Source organism: Triplophysa rosa, linkage group LG18 (genome assembly GCF_024868665.1).
Source record: "Triplophysa rosa linkage group LG18, Trosa_1v2, whole genome shotgun sequence".
NCBI classification, from domain to species: domain Eukaryota; kingdom Metazoa; phylum Chordata; class Actinopteri; order Cypriniformes; family Nemacheilidae; genus Triplophysa; species Triplophysa rosa.
In genome coordinates, this window is record NC_079907.1 from 20,596,200 (window position 1) to 20,617,835 (window position 21,636).

A 21,636-nucleotide genomic window follows, 5' to 3' on the forward strand; every position below is an offset into this window, starting at 1 on the left:
CCGAAATCGTTCACTCGTTTTCAATCACTTCTTCCCCATATAGTGGACTATCTATTTAGAATTCGTATAGGGAATAGTGAATGAGTGAGCGAATTCAGCCGCAGCTCAAGTAGTATCGCCGCAACCATCGCTCCGGAGCATTAGGTGGCACTAGAGTAGCGGCAGCAGTAGGGTTGGCGCGCCTCTATTACAGCTTCCTTTCTCTCCGGAAAAGCCGATAAGGCTTTGACGCGTGCCGTCGTTTTAATAAAATTGCAACTCTGGATCTAAAATCCGTACAAAGATTCACAAACGGAAGTTTTTACTCTTTCATCAGCAAACAGGCAAGTTCTTTTACTGTCTCTCTATGCTGTCTTTGAGGTTTACGGGATTAACAAATTATGCGTTTCAATACCGTTAGGCCTTGAAAAAGAAGCCGGTCGCACGTTTTCGCGGATGTCTAACTCGCACGTTTGTATGTAGGCAGCTATTAATTATTGCTTTAATTATTTTTCTATCGTATTGTTTATCGTGTATGTCCTTTGCTGCACAAATCGTCGATCTGTTATGAGTGGTGAACTAGTGATCCAGTGGAGGTTAATCCACTTAGTTTCTTCTATATATTAGTATTAATATAGCACCATATGTAACGTCAAACATCCTAAACAAGTGACGCACTGTTTCCCATTCATTCCTAACTTGTTTCGCCAGTGTTGCTAACTCCGATAGCAAACCTACGGAGCCCCTCTCCCGTCGGGGGAAAAAAAAACAAGACCTGCAAACCCGTAGCCACAGTGTAATTCGTTCCCTCAGTAAAAAAAAAAACGTACTCGCAGATTCTAAAACTGTTCCCATAGTTTACATAACCGTGCTCTCGGATTAATAAACTGTACCCGTGAGTTTCCAATCCGTGCTCTCGGTTTTGTAAACGTCCCCTCAATTTTTGAAATCTACCCACAAATTCATAATCTGTGCCCACGCTTTCGCAATCCGTTCGCACACTTTTGCAAACTACTCGCGGAATTTAAGCCTCTTGTCATAAGAACAGAACAAGTTCCTGCAGTAACATTGACAAATGTTGTATACCGTTTTATTTTAGATTACATTAAATTTTCTTAATGTGTTTACACACACGCGGCGAGGAGCGGATGAAGCACGCGTTAATTGCCGCGTTTGACTGGCATAAAGTTGGTTTTACATTAAACGTTCGATATTCTTGAATTTAGGGACCGTCTAAAGTTACATGCAAATTTAAATGCATGTTTCCAACTTCAATAGCATTTAAAGGGAATTACTTATAGCCACAAGACTAACTGTACAGTGTTCTTGTGTGTCAGCTATAATGCACACCTTAGATTATTGATATGTATTATAATAAACCGTCAAATCATATGCAAATATTCCTATGTGTTTAGCTACTGTATGGGCTCATTCACAAATATACCATTATTTAAAGCTCAATATCAATACGTATAGGAATAATTGCATAAATATTTTTACATTTTATTTGATAAATATTCATCTAAGTTGTGCATTATAGCCGACACACACGTGAACACTGTACAGTTAGTTTTGTGGCAATAAGTCATTCCCTTTAAATGCTATTGAGCTTTAAAATGGTCTATTTGTGTATGAATCCATACAGCAGTGAAACATGGCAATATTTGCATATGATTTGAAGGTTTAGTATTAGGGATGCACCGAATCTAACATTCTTGGCCGAAGCCGAAGCCGAACATGATGTGAAACACTTGGCCGAAGGCCGAATAATACCGAACACCGAATATGGTTTTTGCATTTCTTCTATTTATTAAGCTATTTTTTCACTATTGCACAAACTGAATAGTCAAAATTTGCTTTTAAAAATTTGTCTTGCTTTTCAATAAAATACAATACAACTTAATATAAAATTGAGCAAAACAAAATACATTAAAACAAAAAATTTAATAGCCTATATTAATTAGGCCTATAACTGACTGGTAAAAGAATGTAATGTAAGTTACTCTGTACCCCTACAACAAAACACTTCATTAAAAAGTGTCATTCCACATTAGGCCTATAAACTAAAAATACGAATAAACTAAAACTGTTGGATTATTATAGGCTACGTTGCAAAATGATTGTAAGAAAAAAAAACATCGAACGCAAGCTATTCTGACTGATGCTGACTGACAACCACATCAGTTCACGTCTCTCCTGCAAACTCCGCCCACAAAAGCTGACTGTTCTCTGGTGCACTCGTGGCCGGGATGCACAGAACATACTTTGACAAGTTGTTTAGTACAGGGAACTGTGTGCGCGCGACCACTGTATGATGTCAAAGGATGTCGCGAGCGGCGGGGCTACTGTCAGACAGCCCGCTCCCGTCTGAAATAGCCACAAGTTACCGACCGGTAAAGACGCTTTCATTCGGAAATTTACTTCCGTGCGGCAAGTCCCGTGCTTTGTCTTTCTCTGACACCTTAAAATGCTCCACACACACACTGCCAAAATGTTTGCGGCATTAATAAAGCGCACGTCTCTCTCTCTCTCTCTCTCTCTCTCTCTCTCTCTCTGCGCTGGTTGCTAGTTGATCGTTTCTCGAGTCATGTTCGGTAAAATTATTCGGCCATTTCACATATTCGGCCGAATACCGAACATGCGTTTTTTGCTATTTTCGGCCGAATATATTCGGTGGCCGAACATTCGGTGCATCCCTATTTAGTATAATAAATATCAATAATCTAAAAGGTGTGCATTATAGCTGACACACACACACGAACACGGACAGTTAGTTTTGTGGCAGTAAGTCATGGAAACATGTATATTAACTTAGGGATTCACGATAAATTATTGGCCAAAATTTACATATCGGTGCATCCCTATATTAATGTGTATGTACAGTGCTTCCCATAAAATGTTGTGAGACTATGGGGGCGTAAAGTATTTTCCTCTTGGGGGGTCAGGAGGCATACTCACCCAGAAGAAAATTTAGCATTTTTTAAAGGTAAATGCTGCAATCTGGTACATTTTAAGAGCAAAATTAAGTGACTCAATCTGTAAGAATACAATAGCTATAGTAGTAATTTAATCATTGGCTCCATAGATATAATAGGGCACAACACATGGCAAAAAATTTGCCTCAATGATTTTTAGTATTCGAATTACTCGAGTGACTCAAGGAATCGTTCCAGCCCTACTGGGTTGTAATTTTTCACGTTTTCTGAGTTGGCAGATGCACTAGAGTCCCGATTATAGCACTTTTCATAGGATTTTCATGAAATGGCCCCTTTAAATTATCCAATTAATATCTTCAAAAAAGTTCTGCCGGTACAGTTTCTCCCGCATCGGCTCATAATGTGATCAAATCCTTGCGCAAGCCCCCAAACAATGGCACAACAAAACGGCAAGATTCTTCGTCAAATATGTTGATTTTACTGCGCGTTTAGGTAATGTCACGCTGCACATGTTCATTTTTACACCAGACATGTTTCAAAATATCCGTTATCTGTCTACTTGATCTGTAATAATCGACATCGGCCCTGAAAAACGCAGATCGGTCGACCTCTAAAACAGACAACATGATATGTATGGCGGACCGCCATAGTCTAATGAATGAATGGGGTGTACCCATTAAGCTCAGCCAGACTTTTTGCGTTTAATGATGTATATCTTAATAAAAATGCTTTTCTCTATTAATTTTTTTACTCAAATTAATATAATGTGCACAAAAAATGTCTTAATGTAGATTTTGGTGAGCTTAATAGGTAAGTTTACCCTGTCTTATTTATTTCTCTTTTTAGTGGTAATACACGTACATCATGTCCCGCTTTTTCGCCACCGGATCCGACAGCGAGTCGGAAGAATCATTGTCTGCAGATGAGATCACCCCAAAAACAACCGGGACTACTTTTAATAAGCAGTGAGTACATGTTTTTGAATTTTGTTTTGAATTGTAACCTGTTTTGAAGCAGAAATTGAACACTCTTGTTTTATCTGTAGGGCTCTGTTGCTAAGTGATGAGGAGGAGGACACCAAGAGAGTGGTACGAAGTGCCAAGGATAAGCGGTTAGTGCTTAATTTTTAAATGATATTTTAACCACTCTTTTGCTCGTAATAATGGTGAATAAAGGGCTTTTCAGATTGCAAGCGATGCGTTTAAGCGATGCGAATGACCAACGAACTTGGGGCTGATCGCCAACAGCTATTTTACCCCTCTATGCTTGGTGGCGCTGATGGAACTACAATACATCATAGCATTATCCCTGCATAAATGTTGATTCACTATAAGTTTGTGTTGTTTACATTATGCACGTACACGCCGATTGCCAACAAAACGCAGACATATGACTTAGTTTGACTTACCGAGTGTGGTTCATGTCTGGAATCTTTTAGCACAGGGACCGTGCCATCTATCAGTTTCAAACGATCTCCAAATCCAGCATTATATCCACAACGAAAAATGCATTTCACTCAAACAAACAGCTCTGTTTATGTACCTGGCAAACTGTATCGCACGTGTGCTACTCTATTAAAGGAGTAGTTCACCTTCAAAATGAAAATTCTGTCGTTTACTCACCCTCTTCTCATTTCAAACCTGTATGACTTTCTTCGCAGAACACAAAAGAAGATATTTTGAAGAATGTTGTTAAAAGTCCCCCTTTCACTTGCATTGGTTACAATAGAAGTGAATGGGGGGGCCTGTGCTGTTCAACATTTTTCAAATATCTTCATTTGTGTTCTGCAGAAGAAAGAAAGTTACACAGGTTTGAAAGGACAAGAGGAAGTGTAAATGATGACAGAATTTTCATTTTGATGGTGAACTACTCCTTTAAATTCATTCGCAGCACAGACAGACATATGTCACACTGTACAGCCTTTCTAGAAACATGATGTTATCCAGTCATGACTTCTTGTTGCACAGGAGAATAACAATAAGTTTTTCAACATTAAAGCGGAGCTTTCATGCTATGTCATGCATTCTGACTTCTTTACACTGTTAAACATGCTGGCTTCTCATGCTTAACATGGTCAACTTGTTAAAAAAACTAGTTGGATGTATGATGTAGTATTTCTGCACTTGATACACTCCCCCAGCACTCCAAATTGATTCTGAAAGTTTTTTTCTAATTCTGGATCCTTGTGTCGGCAAGGCAAAGGTGAAAGAGCCCGCCCACGAGCCAACCGACGAGCGAGACCTGGGCTGCGCTGCAGCTCGTTACTCTTGCGATAGTGAAGTTTAGGTGTGTCTGTTTGTTCACTGCATGAACCGCAGGCTGTAAGTGAACCAAATGTCTGTGTTTTGGTGGCAATCGGCACATACTTGCACAAGGTAAACAACACAAACTTCTAGTGAATCAACAGTTATGCAGGGATAATGCGATGATGTGATGTCGCGTTTACCTGTAGTTCCGCCCCCCTGCACGCTTTCAGGAGGTCGTCTGGTTTCGGAAATAATCATACAACTGTATCTGTCTTTTATAAATGTGATCAAACTAAAGACTCTTTGAAGTTATGAAGCATGTAATACTACTCTATAGGGGTGTAACGGTTCAAATTACTCGCGGTTCGGTTTGTGTCATGGTTTGAGGGTCACGGTTTCGGTGCGGTTTGTGCTATGTTCAGGGAAAAGGGACTACTGACAAATAAAAATAAGAACATAATCAAGCTACAAGTATCCGCACCAATAAAACAACAGAGCAAAGCAGAAAATAAAATAAGATACTGTGTATATATACCTTTTAAGGTAGAAATGGATTAAAGTAATCAAATAAAACGTAACATTGCATATGTACAAATTAAAAAAAAAAAAGAATCTTAATTGAAGTTACAGAAGCTATTGAGTCACAAGCAGTGAGTGATTTCCTTGACTTTTAACAGACAGTAGGAATATGCTGCTGTCGCTTTAAGAGGAATGAAACAGATCCAGTACACTGATACTGTACACATGCGTTGTTTTCGTCTGTTTCGTCCGTTCACTTAAGACATAACTATGTTTGTTAAGATACTCGACAAGAGGGGCACGTTGAACTACTTTGTGTGTGAATTTGTCCGTTTAAGCGCTTCAAAGACGATTCAATATTTGCGCCATGTCTGAGACTTTCCTTATGCGCGCTTCGGATCTTCTCACAGCGTGAAAGCGAGTTTTCTTCTGCATCATCTTGCACTTAAATGTTTAAATTGGCAAGGCTTGAATGAGTGTAGTTTAAACAGCAACATGTGCTGTTCAGGTCTCACAACACCCGGGTGATGAAAGCAGAAATGACTGTACAGCATACGTCAATCCTATTGAAATTTGTCTACGTTATTTGATTTGTTGTAGGTATTAAATGTGTATCCATCGACAAACATACATACGCTGAACTTTGTCATTGTAATTTCTGACGAACCATATTATAAATGCGTTGTCAGATTTAAGATGAGCCGCATTGGAACGCATGCCGAACCGTTGGTGGAGAACCGTGCGGTTCAATTTTTTACCGAGAACCGTTACGCCCCTACTACTCTATAGGTACTCAAGATTAACATGAGATTGATATGAGAGGCAGAAACTGCGTGTGTTGCATCTTAAAATGTACGTTATGTAAATACAAAAGAATTACTCTACACAACGCTGCACGTTTTTATTTTTCACTTTCTCCTCACCTGTTTTTTGTTTCTTTCCTTGTCCATTCAACCACACCATTTTCACATGTTCCATCATTTTTCGTTTGGATAAATTAGTAATGAATTGGTTTAAGACTTGTTTGTTTTTTGTGATTATTCATTTATGAAAAGTGATGTATATTAATGAGGTAACTAGAAAGTTGAATCTTGCCAAAATCCGTTTAAACCACCAGATTAAAATGATCTTGTGTTACCAGTCTAAATTCACTAAATTCTTAATCTGCGGTTCACGCTACTGGTTGTTTTTTCCAGGTTTGAAGAGCTCACCAACTTAATCAAGACAATTCGCAATGCTATGAAGATCCGAGACATTTCCAAATGTCTGGAGGAGTTTGAGCAGTTGTGTCGTTCCTTCCTCAAAAGTAAAACGATCGTGGACAAAGAGGGTGTGCCGCAGTTTTACATCCGCCTGCTAGCTGATCTGGAGGACTACCTGAATCAGGTGTGTAGAAGACACTAGAAAACTCTAGTGGAGCATTTAGGGCTGTGCACAAATATTCGATCTGAATAATTATTAGAAAATTAAAAATGCTACATAAGAATAAAAACCACGTCACAGGGATAAGTTACCGCTTGCAGAAGACACTATTAGAATCCTCATTCTCATGTAACGCGTCATCTGTAATGACTTTATAGTATACATAAATAAATTTGTATGTACGGATCCTGTGTTATGCTCAGCTCACACCACCATATATAAGTGTTTTAAAACGGAGGTAAAACGCGCAGTTTCTGCCAATCTCATATTAATCTTACCTAGTACCTAAAGGCCCGGTTTCATAGACAAGGCTTAGCTTAAACCAGGACTAGGCCTTAGTTAAATTAGGATATTTAAGTTGCTTATAAAAATATTACTGGTGTGCATCTCGAGACAAAACAATGGCAATTACATATTTAAAGATATGTCAGGGCAATTTATTTTCAGTTAAGACAGCTCAAGCTTCATTTTTTGTTTGGGACTAGTCCTAAGCCTTGTCTGTGAAACCGGAAAAATTGAGTAGTTTTGTAGGGATGCACCGAATGTTCGGCCACCGAATATATTCGGCCGAAAATAGCAATGTTCGGTATTCGGCCGAATATGTGAAATGGCCGAATAAATTTTACCGAACATGACTCGAGAAACGATCAACTAGCAACCAGCGCAGAGAGAGAGAGAGAGAGAGTGGTCGTTTCAATCGCTGAATCAAAAATGTAATGAGAATTGAATGTCAAAGCTCAAAAACAGACAATTAATCGCCATAATCGCAATGATTTATTAGACAATTAATCGTCAGTCAAATTTCATAATCGTGACAGCCCTATTAACAACTGGATTTGTATTTAAGTAACATTAACAAATATTATTAAATGCTTTAAAAGAGATTTATTGTTAGTTCATGTCAGAATGCATTATGTAATGTTTTTAATGAATTGTTATGTATCGAAATGAATGTATTTAACAATGTTTTACGGTCTATTTTAAGTTTAAACTGTTTACTTTCTCGTTTCACCTTAGCAGAGAGCAAACACTGAGACAGGTACACCTGTAGGACTGTATCATAGATTGATAACTGACACTCATATGTAGATCTGTGTGGTTACCAGAGGTCACGTTAACCGAAAATTCTCCGCCATTGACAGATTTTTTTTACCAGTGACGGAAAAATCTGAAGGCCGTCCTTCATTTGAATTTGTTTCATAAAGTAGTTGATTTTAAAATGCCTACATTTTTTGCATTTTGTGTTTTTAAGGTGAATAAAAGACTCTTTTCCCCCATTTATTTAATTATTGAGGATTTCTTTAAAAAAGTCTAAAAATCTTGTCTTGTTCTTTTGAAACTAGTCTCGTCTCGTGGGATAATTGTCTCATCACACCCCTACCATTGACTTTTCACGCATTCAGTCAAGCAGATGTGAAAAAGTTGGGTGCAACAATATGTTTCTGTTTGCTCGCATGCAATTAAAGGGGTCATATGACACGGCTAAAGCGAATATTATGGTTCGTTTTAGATGGAATGCAATGTGTATACACGATTTAAGGTTAAAAACGCTGTATTTTCCACATACCGTGCATGTTTGTATCTCCTCTTTGCTCCGCCTCTCTGAAACGCGCAGATTTTTAACAAAGCTCATGGCTCTGAAAATCGAGGTGTGCTATGATTGGCCAGTTAATCAGTGCGCAGTGATTGGTCGAATACTGCAAGCGTGTAACGAAATGTAACGCCTCTTGCTTTGGAACCTGATGTTCCAAATATGGCAATTGTACTGACAGGTACGCCCACCTTACTTGCGTATACAATTGGTCAGTCTTAGTCAACTCATACCATGAACTGATGTAGATTTGTGGCATTTCAGGCAGGTCTGGGCGAGCATTCGCTTTTAGATAGAATGCATCTTTTGTTCCCACACTTTAATTTTTGCAGTTTTACGTGTCTAATACATGCATGGGCAATTTATAACACACCAAACTTATTAGCACACGTCGACCTCTAGGCCCATGTCTCACCTTCATGAAAGCGGCCAGGTTGGGGTTGTAGTCATACAGGGAGGCGATAATGTTGAACTTGATTTTGACAGAAATGCCCTCACCGAGGTTATGCTCAACAGAGATGCCTGCGAGAGCATGCAGTAGCTCAATCTGAAAAGCTCTGCAAGGCGAAAAAGGAAACATGCCTTCACCAAAGCTCATGCCAGAATTTTGGGTTTTTACATGAAAATATTCTCTTGGATGCAATCTGTGCATTTGAAACAGTAAAGTAAAAACGCTTTTATACCTGTCTGTTCCTTTCTTGCCTCGTGCCTGTAGGATCTCATGGAGTTTTTTCACCACCACAGGAGGGTTGATCTCTGTGCCTTTAGCAAACATTTTGGGCTTTTCCTTCACCAGTGGCACACCTCCCTTCACCTTCTCCCACACTCCCTCCTCTGCCTCTCCTCCCTCTTCCTCGCCATCATCCTCCGCTCGCTCTTTCTTCTTGTGTCTCTTCTTCCTTTCATCCTTGCGTTCAGCCTGCTTGTCACCATCTAGAGTTCTGAGTGGCACATAGTGAGATTTAAACATGTGCATGAAAATAAACACACAGAGTACACAGCCTGAGGCTGAAGCTCATACTTTTTAAGGAACGCCACAGCCAGGGATGCTGCAGTTCCTTCGTTGTCCTCACTGTCACTACCGCTGTCCTCAGTGTCCGAACTCCAATCTTCATCATCATCACTATCAGACTCTTCATCCTAACATGAAGACAAACCGTGACACACACACACACACACACACACACACACACACACACATTAACATTGCTGTAACCGCAATATAGTAATGTCAAGTGCTCTCAAAGGAAGACTTGGCACAAATTGAAAATGTAACCCTAGATCATATTTAGGAAATGGAACCTTCTTGAATAGCTACAGATGAAAAAATGTGAAAAACGTGGCTTTTGGTCTGTTAGTTGGGTCATTCCGCGTCAACTCGACCAGAGGTCCTCGGATCAAATTTGTGATTTTTTCTATTTTTACAGAAGCAAGACCAATATCAGTAGTGAGGAAAGCCAAAATATTAAATGCCGCTGATTAATACTTATATATAATACTTATTCATAATCAATTAATTTGTAGAGGGAAGTAAAGACAATTTTCAGCTTAAATTTGGAGCCATATTAGAGGGGGTAAAAATATGACATGAGAAATATGCCAGCATTTTAATTTTACATTATTTATTTTTAGATAGGTACAGTATATCTGTTAGTAAAGCTGTTCATTTTAGCAATCCTTGATGCATTTTATGCCAATGATGACCGCTCAAAAATGAAGAAAGGGCATTTTTTTGTGTTCTTTTGACAGAATTTGCATGCCTCCAACTCCAGAACCGTTAGAGATACCTTAATGTCCTTTTTGATTCTTGTACTTGACCAACCTTTCTTTTGGGAACTACATTTTTAAGGCCCTATAAGGTTCAGTCCTAGAGATATAAGGATCTAAATATGGCTGCATGACAAAACTGCCATGAAAAACCAAACGTGGGTCATTTTTTCTAAATTCTGGTACTTCATTACTTTTAAAGAGGAATGTCTGAAGAACAAATAGTGTTGAAACTAGAAATGTACCGTATCAAACGACTGCATTGAACATAACCATTTCAGTTTCTTTTTAGCCCTGAGTTACTGTTAACTACTGATGTTGGTCTTGCCTCTGTAGAAATGGAAAAAAAAATAAGAGCCAGGAAATATTCAAAATTTGGTTTATTCGACAGGGAATGACCCAGTTGCATAACCAGGTATGGCTTCAGAATATGAAGCACAAACCATAAGATCTTTCTTATTTGAATACAAATGTGGAAAGATTCTTCAAATAAAGCGATTTTTTTTATTTGTTATATTTGAGTGAACTTTTGGGGGCTGCGAGAGTTATATTGTTGCTAACAGGACTTACAGCTGCACCCTTGAGGAACTTGCTGGCCTCTGGGGATTTCTTCTCCTCCTCTTGAGGCTTCTTTTTCATGAAGCTTTTGGCTGTCACACCGTCATCCCCCCCCTCTTCATCACTCTCAGCAGACGACCCTCCTGATCAAACACAACCTTTCAAAACACAATTTCAAAAGAATCAATCTATAGCAGTTCAAAGATACCGCATGAGGGGAAGCTACCACTCTCGATTTCATCCTTCTCCTCCTCTTCATCAGCGGACTGTTCTGGGTTCTGAAATGAAAACCAGAGAAACGGGACTGGCACTGCAGAACAGCTCCAAAATCACAAACGCGTCCATATTTTATATAAGAGGATTCTGCAGTACCTCCTTGTAAGTAGCAATCTCCGTTTCAAATTCTCGGTTGTATTTGCGAATCTTCTGGCGCAGCGTGCTCAAAGCTTTAGCGTTGTTTTTGTTCATCTTCTTTTTCCCTTCCTTATCCTCCCATAGCTATTGAGAAAGACAAACTTATTCCTCACCCATAATGCACCTGGTCAAGCGCCTTCATGAATGCGACTAGGGATGAGCATTTTTCAATCAAATCATATTCAAATATTTGTTTATTTCAATTAAGTTAATAAAGATGTCATTTCACATCATGTGATGTATGTGAGGAAAAAAAAACAGATTAGCAATGTTGGAAACAGCATTTAAACCCACGTAGAGCGAAAGCACACAAAAACAAACCGCACAATGTATTTGAGTTTGTATATTGATCTTGTTTTACGTGTTCTTGATAAGTGAAAACGAAGTCAAATGTCTGTGTTTTGTTGGCAATCGGCGTGTACGTGCATCATGTGAGCCACACAGTTATATAGAATCAACAGTTATGCAGGGATAATGCGATGTTATATTGTGTGCTCATGTTTTAGTTCTGCCAACTGCATGCCTGCAGAAGCTCGACTGTTTTTGGAAATGATCGTACAGATGTATCAGTCTTATATAAATGTGTTCAAACTAAGACTCTAAGATGAGTAGTATGCAAAACTATAGGGATGCACCGAATCTAACATTCTTGGCCGAAGCCGAACATGATGTGAAACACTTGGCCGAAGGCCGAATAATACCGAACACCGAATATGGTTTTTGCATTTCTTCTATTTATTAAGCTATTTTTTTCACTATTGCACAAACTGAATAGTCAAAATTTGCTTTTAAAAATTTGTCTTGCTTTTCAATAAAATACAATACAACTTAATATAAAATTGAGCAAAACAAAATACATTAAAACAAAAAAATTAATAGCCTATATTAATTAGGCCTATAACTGACTGGTAAAAGAATGTAATGTAAGTTACTCTGTACCCCTACAACAAAACAGTTCATTAAAAACTGTCATTCCACGTTAGGCCTATAAACTAAAAATACGAATAAACTAAAACTGTTGGATTATTATAGGCTACGTTGCAAAATGATTTTAAGAAAAAAAAACACCGAACGCAAGCAATTCTGACTGATGCTGACTGACAACCATATCAGTTCACGTCTCTCCTCCAAACTCCGCCCACAGAAGCTGACTGTTCTCTGGTGCACTCGTGGCCGGGATGCACAGAACATACTTTGACAAGTTGTTTAGTACACGGAACTGTGTGCGCGCGACCACTGTATGATGTCAAATTATGTCGCGAGCGGCGGGGCTACTGTCAGACCGCCCGCTTCCGTCTGAAGTACACAAGTTACCGACCGGTAAAGACGCTTTCATTCGGACATTTACTTCCGTGCGGCAAGTCCCGTGCTGTGTCTTTCTCTGACACCTTAAAATGCTCCACACACACACTGCCAAAATGTTTTCGGCAGTAATAAAGCGCACGTCTCTNAAACCTTGCTATTTCTCCGGACCGTAGGATCATATCGACGGTCCTTCCAAGTCAATATAGTGAGACGTGTGTGTTAGGTACCCCCAACCTGCCAAATCGTTCAGGTTCCACAGCTTCTTAGGGATTCTTAAATATAGCCATTTAGATCAGACTTTGCAACTGAGGAATGAAAAGCAATGCTATTTTCTCTTTTTCTGAAAAAATCCTTTCAAAGCTGCAAGAATGCTGTTGTGCCTTATACTGATGCATTTACTGAACGATTGCCTGAGATTACCGATATTAATGATATAAATAATTTTCAGTTTCTTACACCGACCAATTGATTTGTCGGGAGCCACAGAACTTGCACTTGAGGATTTTCATTTTACAAAGCATCATGAATTACATTTTCAGCTAAAAATCTTCTTGAAGATTCTTTTGTTCTGCTGACTAAACAGTGTCATTTACATCTTCATTGGCCTGAACAATAGTAAATTAACCAAAAATGTTCATTTATTGGTGAACTAATGCGTTACACATGTTCGGTATTCGGCCGAATATGTGAAATGGCCGAATAAATTTTACCGAACATGACTCGAGAAACGATCAACTAGCAACCAGCGCAGAGAGAGAGAGAGAGAGATAGAGAGAGAGAGAGAGAGAGAGAGAGAGACGTGCGCTTTATTACTGCCGAAAACATTTTGGCAGTGTGTGTGTGGAGCATTTTAAGGTGTCAGAGAAAGACACAGCACGGGACTTGCCGCACGGAAGTAAATGTCCGAATGAAAGCGTCTTTACCGGTCGGTAACTTGTGTACTTCAGACGGAAGCGGGCGGTCTGACAGTAGCCCCGCCGCTCGCGACATAATTTGACATCATACAGTGGTCGCGCGCACACAGTTCCGTGTACTAAACAACTTGTCAAAGTATGTTCTGTGCATCCCGGCCACGAGTGCACCAGAGAACAGTCAGCTTCTGTGGGCGGAGTTTGGAGGAGAGACGTGAACTGATATGGTTGTCAGTCAGCATCAGTCAGAATTGCTTGCGTTCGGTGTTTTTTTTTCTTAAAATCATTTTGCAACGTAGCCTATAATAATCCAACAGTTTTAGTTTATTCGTATTTTTAGTTTATAGGCCTAACGTGGAATGACAGTTTTTAATGAACTGTTTTGTTGTAGGGGTACAGAGTAACTTACATTACATTCTTTTACCAGTCAGTTATAGACCTAATTAATATAGGCTATTAAATTTTTTGTTTTAATGTATTTTGTTTTGCTCAATTTTATATTAAGTTGTATTGTATTTTATTGAAAAGCAAGACAAATTTTTAAAAGCAAATTTTGACTATTCAGTTTGTGCAATAGTGAAAAAAATAGCTTAATAAATAGAAGAAATGCAAAAACCATATTCGGTGTTCGGTATTATTCGGCCTTCGGCCAAGTGTTTCACATCATGTTCGGCTTCGGCCAAGAATGTTAGATTCGGTGCATCCCTATAGTTTTGCATACTACTCATCTTAGAGTCTTAGTTTGAACACATTTATATAAGACTGATACATCTGTACGATCATTTCCAAAAACAGTCGAGCTTCTGCAGGCATGCAGTTGGCAGAACTAAAACATGAGCACACAATATAACATCGCATTATCCCTGCATAACTGTTGATTCTATATAACTGTGTGGCTCACATGATGCACGTACACGCCGATTGCCAACAAAACACAGACATTTGACTTCGTTTTCACTTATCAAGAACACGTAAAACAAGATCAATATACAAACTCAAATACATTGTGCGGTTTGTTTTTGTGTGCTTTCGCTCTACGTGGGTTTAAATGCTGTTTCCAACATTGCTAATCTGTTTTTTTTTCCTCACATACATCACATGATGTGAAATGACATCTTTATTAACTTAATTGAAATAAACAAATATTTGAATATGATTTGATTGAAAAATGCTCATCCCTAGTCGCATTCATGAAGGCGCTTGACCAGGTGCATTATGGGTGAGGAATAAGTTTGTCTTTCTCAATAGCTATGGGAGGATAAGGAAGGGAAAAAGAAGATGAACAAAAACAACGCTAAAGCTTTGAGCACGCTGCGCCAGAAGATTCGCAAATACAACCGAGAATTTGAAACGGAGATTGCTACTTACAAGGAGGTACTGCAGAATCCTCTTATATAAAATATGGACGCGTTTGTGATTTTGGAGCTGTTCTGCAGTGCCAGTCCCGTTTCTCTGGTTTTCATTTCAGAACCCAGAACAGTCCGCTGATGAAGAGGAGGAGAAGGATGAAATCGAGAGTGGTAGCTTCCCCTCATGCGGTATCTTTGAACTGCTATAGATTGATTCTTTTGAAATTGTGTTTTGAAAGGTTGTGTTTGATCAGGAGGGTCGTCTGCTGAGAGTGATGAAGAGGGGGGGGATGACGGTGTGACAGCCAAAAGCTTCATGAAAAAGAAGCCTCAAGAGGAGGAGAAGAAATCCCCAGAGGCCAGCAAGTTCCTCAAGGGTGCAGCTGTAAGTCCTGTTAGCAACAATATAACTCTCGCAGCCCCCAAAAGTTCACTCAAATATAACAAATAAAAAAAATCGCTTTATTTGAAGAATCTTTCCACATTTGTATTCAAATAAGAAAGATCTTATGGTTTGTGCTTCATATTCTGAAGCCATACCTGGTTATGCAACTGGGTCATTCCCTGTCGAATAAACCAAATTTTGAATATTTCCTGGCTCTTATTTTTTTTTCCATTTCTACAGAGGCAAGACCAACATCAGTAGTTAACAGTAACTCAGGGCTAAAAAGAAACTGAAATGGTTATGTTCAATGCAGTCGTTTGATACGGTACATTTCTAGTTTCAACACTATTTGTTCTTCAGACATTCCTCTTTAAAAGTAATGAAGTACCAGAATTTAGAAAAAATGACCCACGTTTGGTTTTTCATGGCAGTTTTGTCATGCAGCCATATTTAGATCCTTATATCTCTAGGACTGAACCTTATAGGGCCTTAAAAATGTAGTTCCCAAAAGAAAGGTTGGTCAAGTACAAGAATCAAAAAGGACATTAAGGTATCTCTAACGGTTCTGGAGTTGGAGGCATGCAAATTCTGTCAAAAGAACACAAAAAAATGCCCTTTCTTCATTTTTGAGCGGTCATCATTGGCATAAAATGCATCAAGGATTGCTAAAATGAACAGCTTTACTAACAGATATACTGTACCTATCTAAAAATAAATAATGTAAAATTAAAATGCTGGCATATTTCTCATGTCATATTTTTACCCCCTCTAATATGGCTCCAAATTTAAGCTGAAAATTGTCTTTACTTCCCTCTACAAATTAATTGATTATGAATAAGTATTATATATAAGTATTAATCAGCGGCATTTAATATTTTGGCTTTCCTCACTACTGATATTGGTCTTGCTTCTGTAAAAATAGAAAAAATCACAAATTTGATCCGAGGACCTCTGGTCGAGTTGACGCGGAATGACCCAACTAACAGACCAAAAGCCACGTTTTTCACATTTTTTCATCTGTAGCTATTCAAGAAGGTTCCATTTCCTAAATATGATCTAGGGTTACATTTTCAATTTGTGCCAAGTCTTCCTTTGAGAGCACTTGACATTACTATATTGCGGTTACAGCAATGTTAATGTGTGTGTGTGTGTGTGTGTGTGTGTGTGTGTGTGTGTCACGGTTTGTCTTCATGTTAGGATGAAGAGTCTGATAGTGATGATGATGAAGATTGGAGTTCGGACACTGAGGACAGCGGTAGTGACAGTGAGGACAACGAAGGAACTGCAGCATCCCTGGCTGTGGCGTTCCTTAAAAAGTATGAGCTTCAGCCTCAGGCTGTGTACTCTGTGTGTTTATTTTCATGCACATGTTTAAATCTCACTATGTGCCACTCAGAACTCTAGATGGTGACAAGCAGGCTGAACGCAAGGATGAAAGGAAGAAGAGACACAAGAAGAAAGAGCGAGCGGAGGATGATGGCGAGGAAGAGGGAGGAGAGGCAGAGGAGGGAGTGTGGGAGAAGGTGAAGGGAGGTGTGCCACTGGTGAAGGAAAAGCCCAAAATGTTTGCTAAAGGCACAGAGATCAACCCTCCTGTGGTGGTGAAAAAACTCCATGAGATCCTACAGGCACGAGGCAAGAAAGGAACAGACAGGTATAAAAGCGTTTTTACTTTACTGTTTCAAATGCACAGATTGCATCCAAGAGAATATTTTCATGTAAAAACCCAAAATTCTGGCATGAGCTTTGGTGAAGGCATGTTTCCTTTTTCGCCTTGCAGAGCTTTTCAGATTGAGCTACTGCATGCTCTCGCAGGCATCTCTGTTGAGCATAACCTCGGTGAGGGCATTTCTGTCAAAATCAAGTTCAACATTATCGCCTCCCTGTATGACTACAACCCCAACCTGGCCGCTTTCATGAAGGTGAGACATGGGCCTAGAGGTCGACGTGTGCTAATAAGTTTGGTGTGTTATAAATTGCCCATGCATGTATTAGACACGTAAAACTGCAAAAATTAAAGTGTGGGAACAAAAGATGCATTCTATCTAAAAGCGAATGCTCGCCCAGACCTGCCTGAAATGCCACAAATCTACATCAGTTCATGGTATGAGTTGACTAAGACTGACCAATTGTATACGCAAGTAAGGTGGGCGTACCTGTCAGTACAATTGCCATATTTGGAACATCAGGTTCCAAAGCAAGAGGCGTTACATTTCGTTACACGCTTGCAGTATTCGACCAATCACTGCGCACTGATTAACTGGCCAATCATAGCACACCTCGATTTTCAGAGCCATGAGCTTTGTTAAAAATCTGCGCGTTTCAGAGAGGCGGAGCAAAGAGGAGATACAAACATGCACGGTATGTGGAAAATACAGCGTTTTTAACCTTAAATCGTGTATACACATTGCATTCCATCTAAAACGAACCATAATATTCGCTTTAGCCGTGTCATATGACCCCTTTAATTGCATGCGAGCAAACAGAAACATATTGTTGCACCCAACTTTTTCACATCTGCTTGACTGAATGCGTGAAAAGTCAATGGTAGGGGTGTGATGAGACAATTATCCCACGAGACGAGACTAGTTTCAAAAGAACAAGACAAGATTTTTAGACTTTTTTAAAGAAATCCTCAATAATTAAATAAATGGGGGAAAAGAGTCTTTTATTCACCTTAAAAACACAAAATGCAAAAAATGTAGGCATTTTAAAATCAACTACTTTATGAAACAAATTCAAATGAAGGACGGCCTTCAGATTTTTCCGTCACTGGTAAAAAAAATCTGTCAATGGCGGAGAATTTTCGGTTAACGTGACCTCTGGTAACCACACAGATCTACATATGAGTGTCAGTTATCAATCTATGATACAGTCCTACAGGTGTACCTGTCTCAGTGTTTGCTCTCTGCTAAGGTGAAACGAGAAAGTAAACAGTTTAAACTTAAAATAGACCGTAAAACATTGTTAAATACATTCATTTCGATACATAACAATTCATTAAAAACATTACATAATGCATTCTGACATGAACTAACAATAAATCTCTTTTAAAGCATTTAATAATATTTGTTAATGTTACTTAAATACAAATCCAGTTGTTAATAGGGCTGTCACGATTATGAAATTTGACTGACGATTAATTGTCTAATAAATCATTGCGATTATGGCGATTAATTGTCTGTTTTTGAGCTTTGACATTCAATTCTCATTACATTTTTGATTCAGCGATTGAAACGACCATATTGTTCTGAATACAAGAATGTTTTTTTCTTGGAAATACATCGGAAAAAATTGGGTCATCATATATTTAAGGTTTAGGCTTTTACCTGTCAATAATACAACCACCAAATACTGGTAAATGAAGTAAATTGATCAGGTGTGAATTGAAGCCGCCATTAAAATACTATCAGTCATAGAAAAGCTTCTAGTCTGTTTTTTTCTCACTTGGAAGACTACAATAAAATTTGACTTCTATGTTAATGAAATTTTGGTAGACTGGTTTTCACAATGAGATTTGCTTAAATAATATTAAATTGTACTGCAGGTAATTTGTATGGTATATGCTTTACTTTTTTTTTTTAAGTGATTGTGTTGTGGTGGTACATTTTACAAGTATTACCATGCTTTAGTAACAATATATACAGAGATATACAGTCTTCTGTAGAGATGTGCAATAATTGCAATGATCTGAAACCATCGCGATGAGATCAAACAATCGCGATGAGACGATTATTTAATAATCGTGACAGCCCTAGTTGTTAATGTTAACAACTGTTAATATGTTAAATGGATTGAAATATTTATTAAATAGCCTGTTGAAATGAACCATTTAGATCAGAATCAATGCTGTAGAAGTATTTCCCATTATTAGTTCATGTTAGCTAACTAATGTTAAGAAAAGGAACCTTGTTGTAAAGCGTTGTCAAAGCTGCATGTTCGCCTGTCACAAAATAAATCATGAATAAGCATAATTCAGGCTATTGTTATCATTCACATTGGCTACCTGTCACTTTAAAAATTCAAGTCGGGATGTCTGTCGGTGAAATACTTTGCCAAGCAGATCATGTTGGCTCTTTTGGTGCACACATATTTTGTACAGACGGGTTCGCCGTGAACAGACATAAAAGCGCTTATTTGTCACCATGACTTTCCTTTTGTCGTCACTCGTCACCCCGAAAGCTGCAGCGCATATAAGAGGAAAGTTGTATGCGTCCACTGTCTGAAGAGAGCGCTGAGAGCACATCTGCGCACACACACATATGGCTGCTGCAAATGTGCGCATTTCGGGAAGGATATGAAACGCGCGCATCATTAAAGTACCGTATCTATCGTGCATCACTAATGTGAACGCTGCAAAATGTTGACAGGCAAGTAATTGCACAAAAATTATTCTTTCGGAGCTATTTTTTGAAATTCCTGAAAATGTCCCAGCGCGACATCCAACAGGTTTTCCCACATCGCATCACATTTTTAGTCATAAAACCACAAACAACCAGCATATTATATTTTTAAATTGAGTGTGTGAGGGGAAAGCGAACATATCCAACTGATCCCTCATTTCTCATTATAGCCTTCAGAGAAACAGTTAAAACTGCACATTATATACTTACATTGCACATATGCAAGAGACGCGTGATTTTAACGAGGCTTGCCGTTGAATGTATTTAACCCTTATGTGGTCTTCGTTTGGGGTGAACACTCGTGGTCTTTATCTTTATCTAGTCATCTAGATACGATGTAGAGATGTAATTTTGTAACAAAATATATATATATTTTTAAACCAATGTAATTTTACTCTGTTTATTAATGTTTTTACTCCACAAAAAACAGCTTTTTATGTCAAATTCACTTTATAAAAGACCCACATTTCTAACTTTCATTCATGGGCATAATGTGGATAATTTGACGTGGTTAAGTGTTCGACCGGGTCACTCGCACCATTGTATAAATATTTATATATATAACAGCCTTTTTCAGTCATGAATGTCGCCATAATTTCCACACCATAGAGCCTTGTACAGATCCTGACTCCTCAGGTCGCGATGGGATGTTCAAAAAAAGCTCATTCGTTTTTTATTTCGTCCCTTCTTGGTTATTTAGCACATACATTTCATGTTTCATCATTTTGATGTTGTTCTTTTTTCCAGCAAAAAATAAGTTACCATTATACATGATCATTAAAATCTAAATTTACATAAACATCATAAATGGCCATGCAAAATGTAAATCAACTTCCATTTGATTTGTCGCTCTCCCTTCCTTTCTCTGTCAGGCCGATATGTGGAAAAAGTGTTTGGACTGCATTGATGAGCTGCTGGACATCCTGTTTAACAACAACAACATCTTCATTGGAGAAAATATTGCGGAGGACAGTGAAAATCTGGCCATCTCAGACCAGGTCAGCATAACATGTCAAGTTCATTCCTAGGGTTAAGCCTTCATGTCTATTATACTATATTATAAAAAAAAGCATAGAACATGACGGTGTTTCTCATTCGTTTTATGTGACCCTTCTTTCTTGTGTACTTTCACTTATAGAAAGCAGTGTGTAAATAGGTGACCGGTTTGTGTACTTTCGCATATACAACATGTGACGCCTTTGTTAGGAGTATGTTCGCTTATAGAAAAAAAATGTTTGGTGTTTCAAGACGAGACAGGGTTTTTTTTTTATTCGCTTTGTGACCCTTCGTTTTGTTGTTGGAAGCACGGGCTCACAGCCCTGATTGTTTTCTGCTGAAAAGTGGGCGGAGACTAGCAGCTCATTTGCACTTAAAGAGACACGCACCAAAATGGCACGTTTCTCCTCGCATGCGAAACTGGGCATTTAGAGCATGGTATAATAAAAGATCTGTGGTGTATTTTCAGTTGAAACTTCAGACACATTCTGTGGACCCCTAAGATTTATATTATATTTGTGTAAAAGTAGAAAAAAGCTCTCCTTTAAAGGTCCAGTTTTTGATTTACAGCGGCCACTAGCGTTGTATTATAGATTTGCAACAAATCGCTCAGTCCAAGCACGACGGTGGCCACCACAGTACAAAAAGATGTCGTTCTCATGTTGACACAGGGAAGGGGTCATGCGGGCATTAGAAAGACTGTAGAAAGAGCTATGTCTTATTTATTACATAAAATAAACGTTCTGTGGAGTAACATTGGTTTTTCTGTTTGTTAGAACCAAGTTATGTTGTTGTTTTTGTTGTAATATTAGCTGTGTGACGGAGCAGTTTTGAGCATCATTGTTTATCTGGAAC

At 38.6% G+C, this 21,636-nt stretch overlaps 2 protein-coding genes across 4 annotated transcripts in view; one reads left to right on the forward strand and one right to left on the reverse strand.

Moving 5' to 3' along the window:
• The first annotated feature begins 188 nt into the window (after positions 1-188).
• Positions 189-21,636, forward strand: part of LOC130569035 (eukaryotic translation initiation factor 3 subunit C) — a 31,980-nt gene continuing 10,532 nt past the window's right edge. For all 3 annotated transcript variants that reach the window (XM_057358374.1, XM_057358376.1, XM_057358375.1), the window contains exons 1-11: positions 189-323; positions 3,762-3,880; positions 3,961-4,026; positions 6,877-7,066; positions 14,897-15,022; positions 15,117-15,168; positions 15,252-15,382; positions 16,580-16,698; positions 16,779-17,036; positions 17,163-17,304; positions 20,658-20,783. In XM_057358374.1, the coding sequence (XP_057214357.1) occupies positions 3,780-3,880; positions 3,961-4,026; positions 6,877-7,066; positions 14,897-15,022; positions 15,117-15,168; positions 15,252-15,382; positions 16,580-16,698; positions 16,779-17,036; positions 17,163-17,304; positions 20,658-20,783 (1,311 nt within the window). In that variant the 5' untranslated portion in view covers positions 189-323; positions 3,762-3,779. The remainder of the gene's footprint in view (positions 324-3,761; positions 3,881-3,960; positions 4,027-6,876; positions 7,067-14,896; positions 15,023-15,116; positions 15,169-15,251; positions 15,383-16,579; positions 16,699-16,778; positions 17,037-17,162; positions 17,305-20,657; positions 20,784-21,636) is intronic.
• On the reverse strand, positions 9,013-11,512 carry LOC130569036 (eukaryotic translation initiation factor 3 subunit C-like). The gene is made up of 6 exons (XM_057358377.1): positions 11,391-11,512; positions 11,245-11,296; positions 11,031-11,161; positions 9,715-9,833; positions 9,377-9,634; positions 9,013-9,250 (listed from the first exon to the last, which is right to left on the reverse strand). Exons 1-6 carry the CDS (start codon positions 11,484-11,486, stop codon positions 9,028-9,030), a joined length of 879 nt encoding a protein of 292 aa, XP_057214360.1. The 5' UTR covers positions 11,487-11,512; the 3' UTR covers positions 9,013-9,027.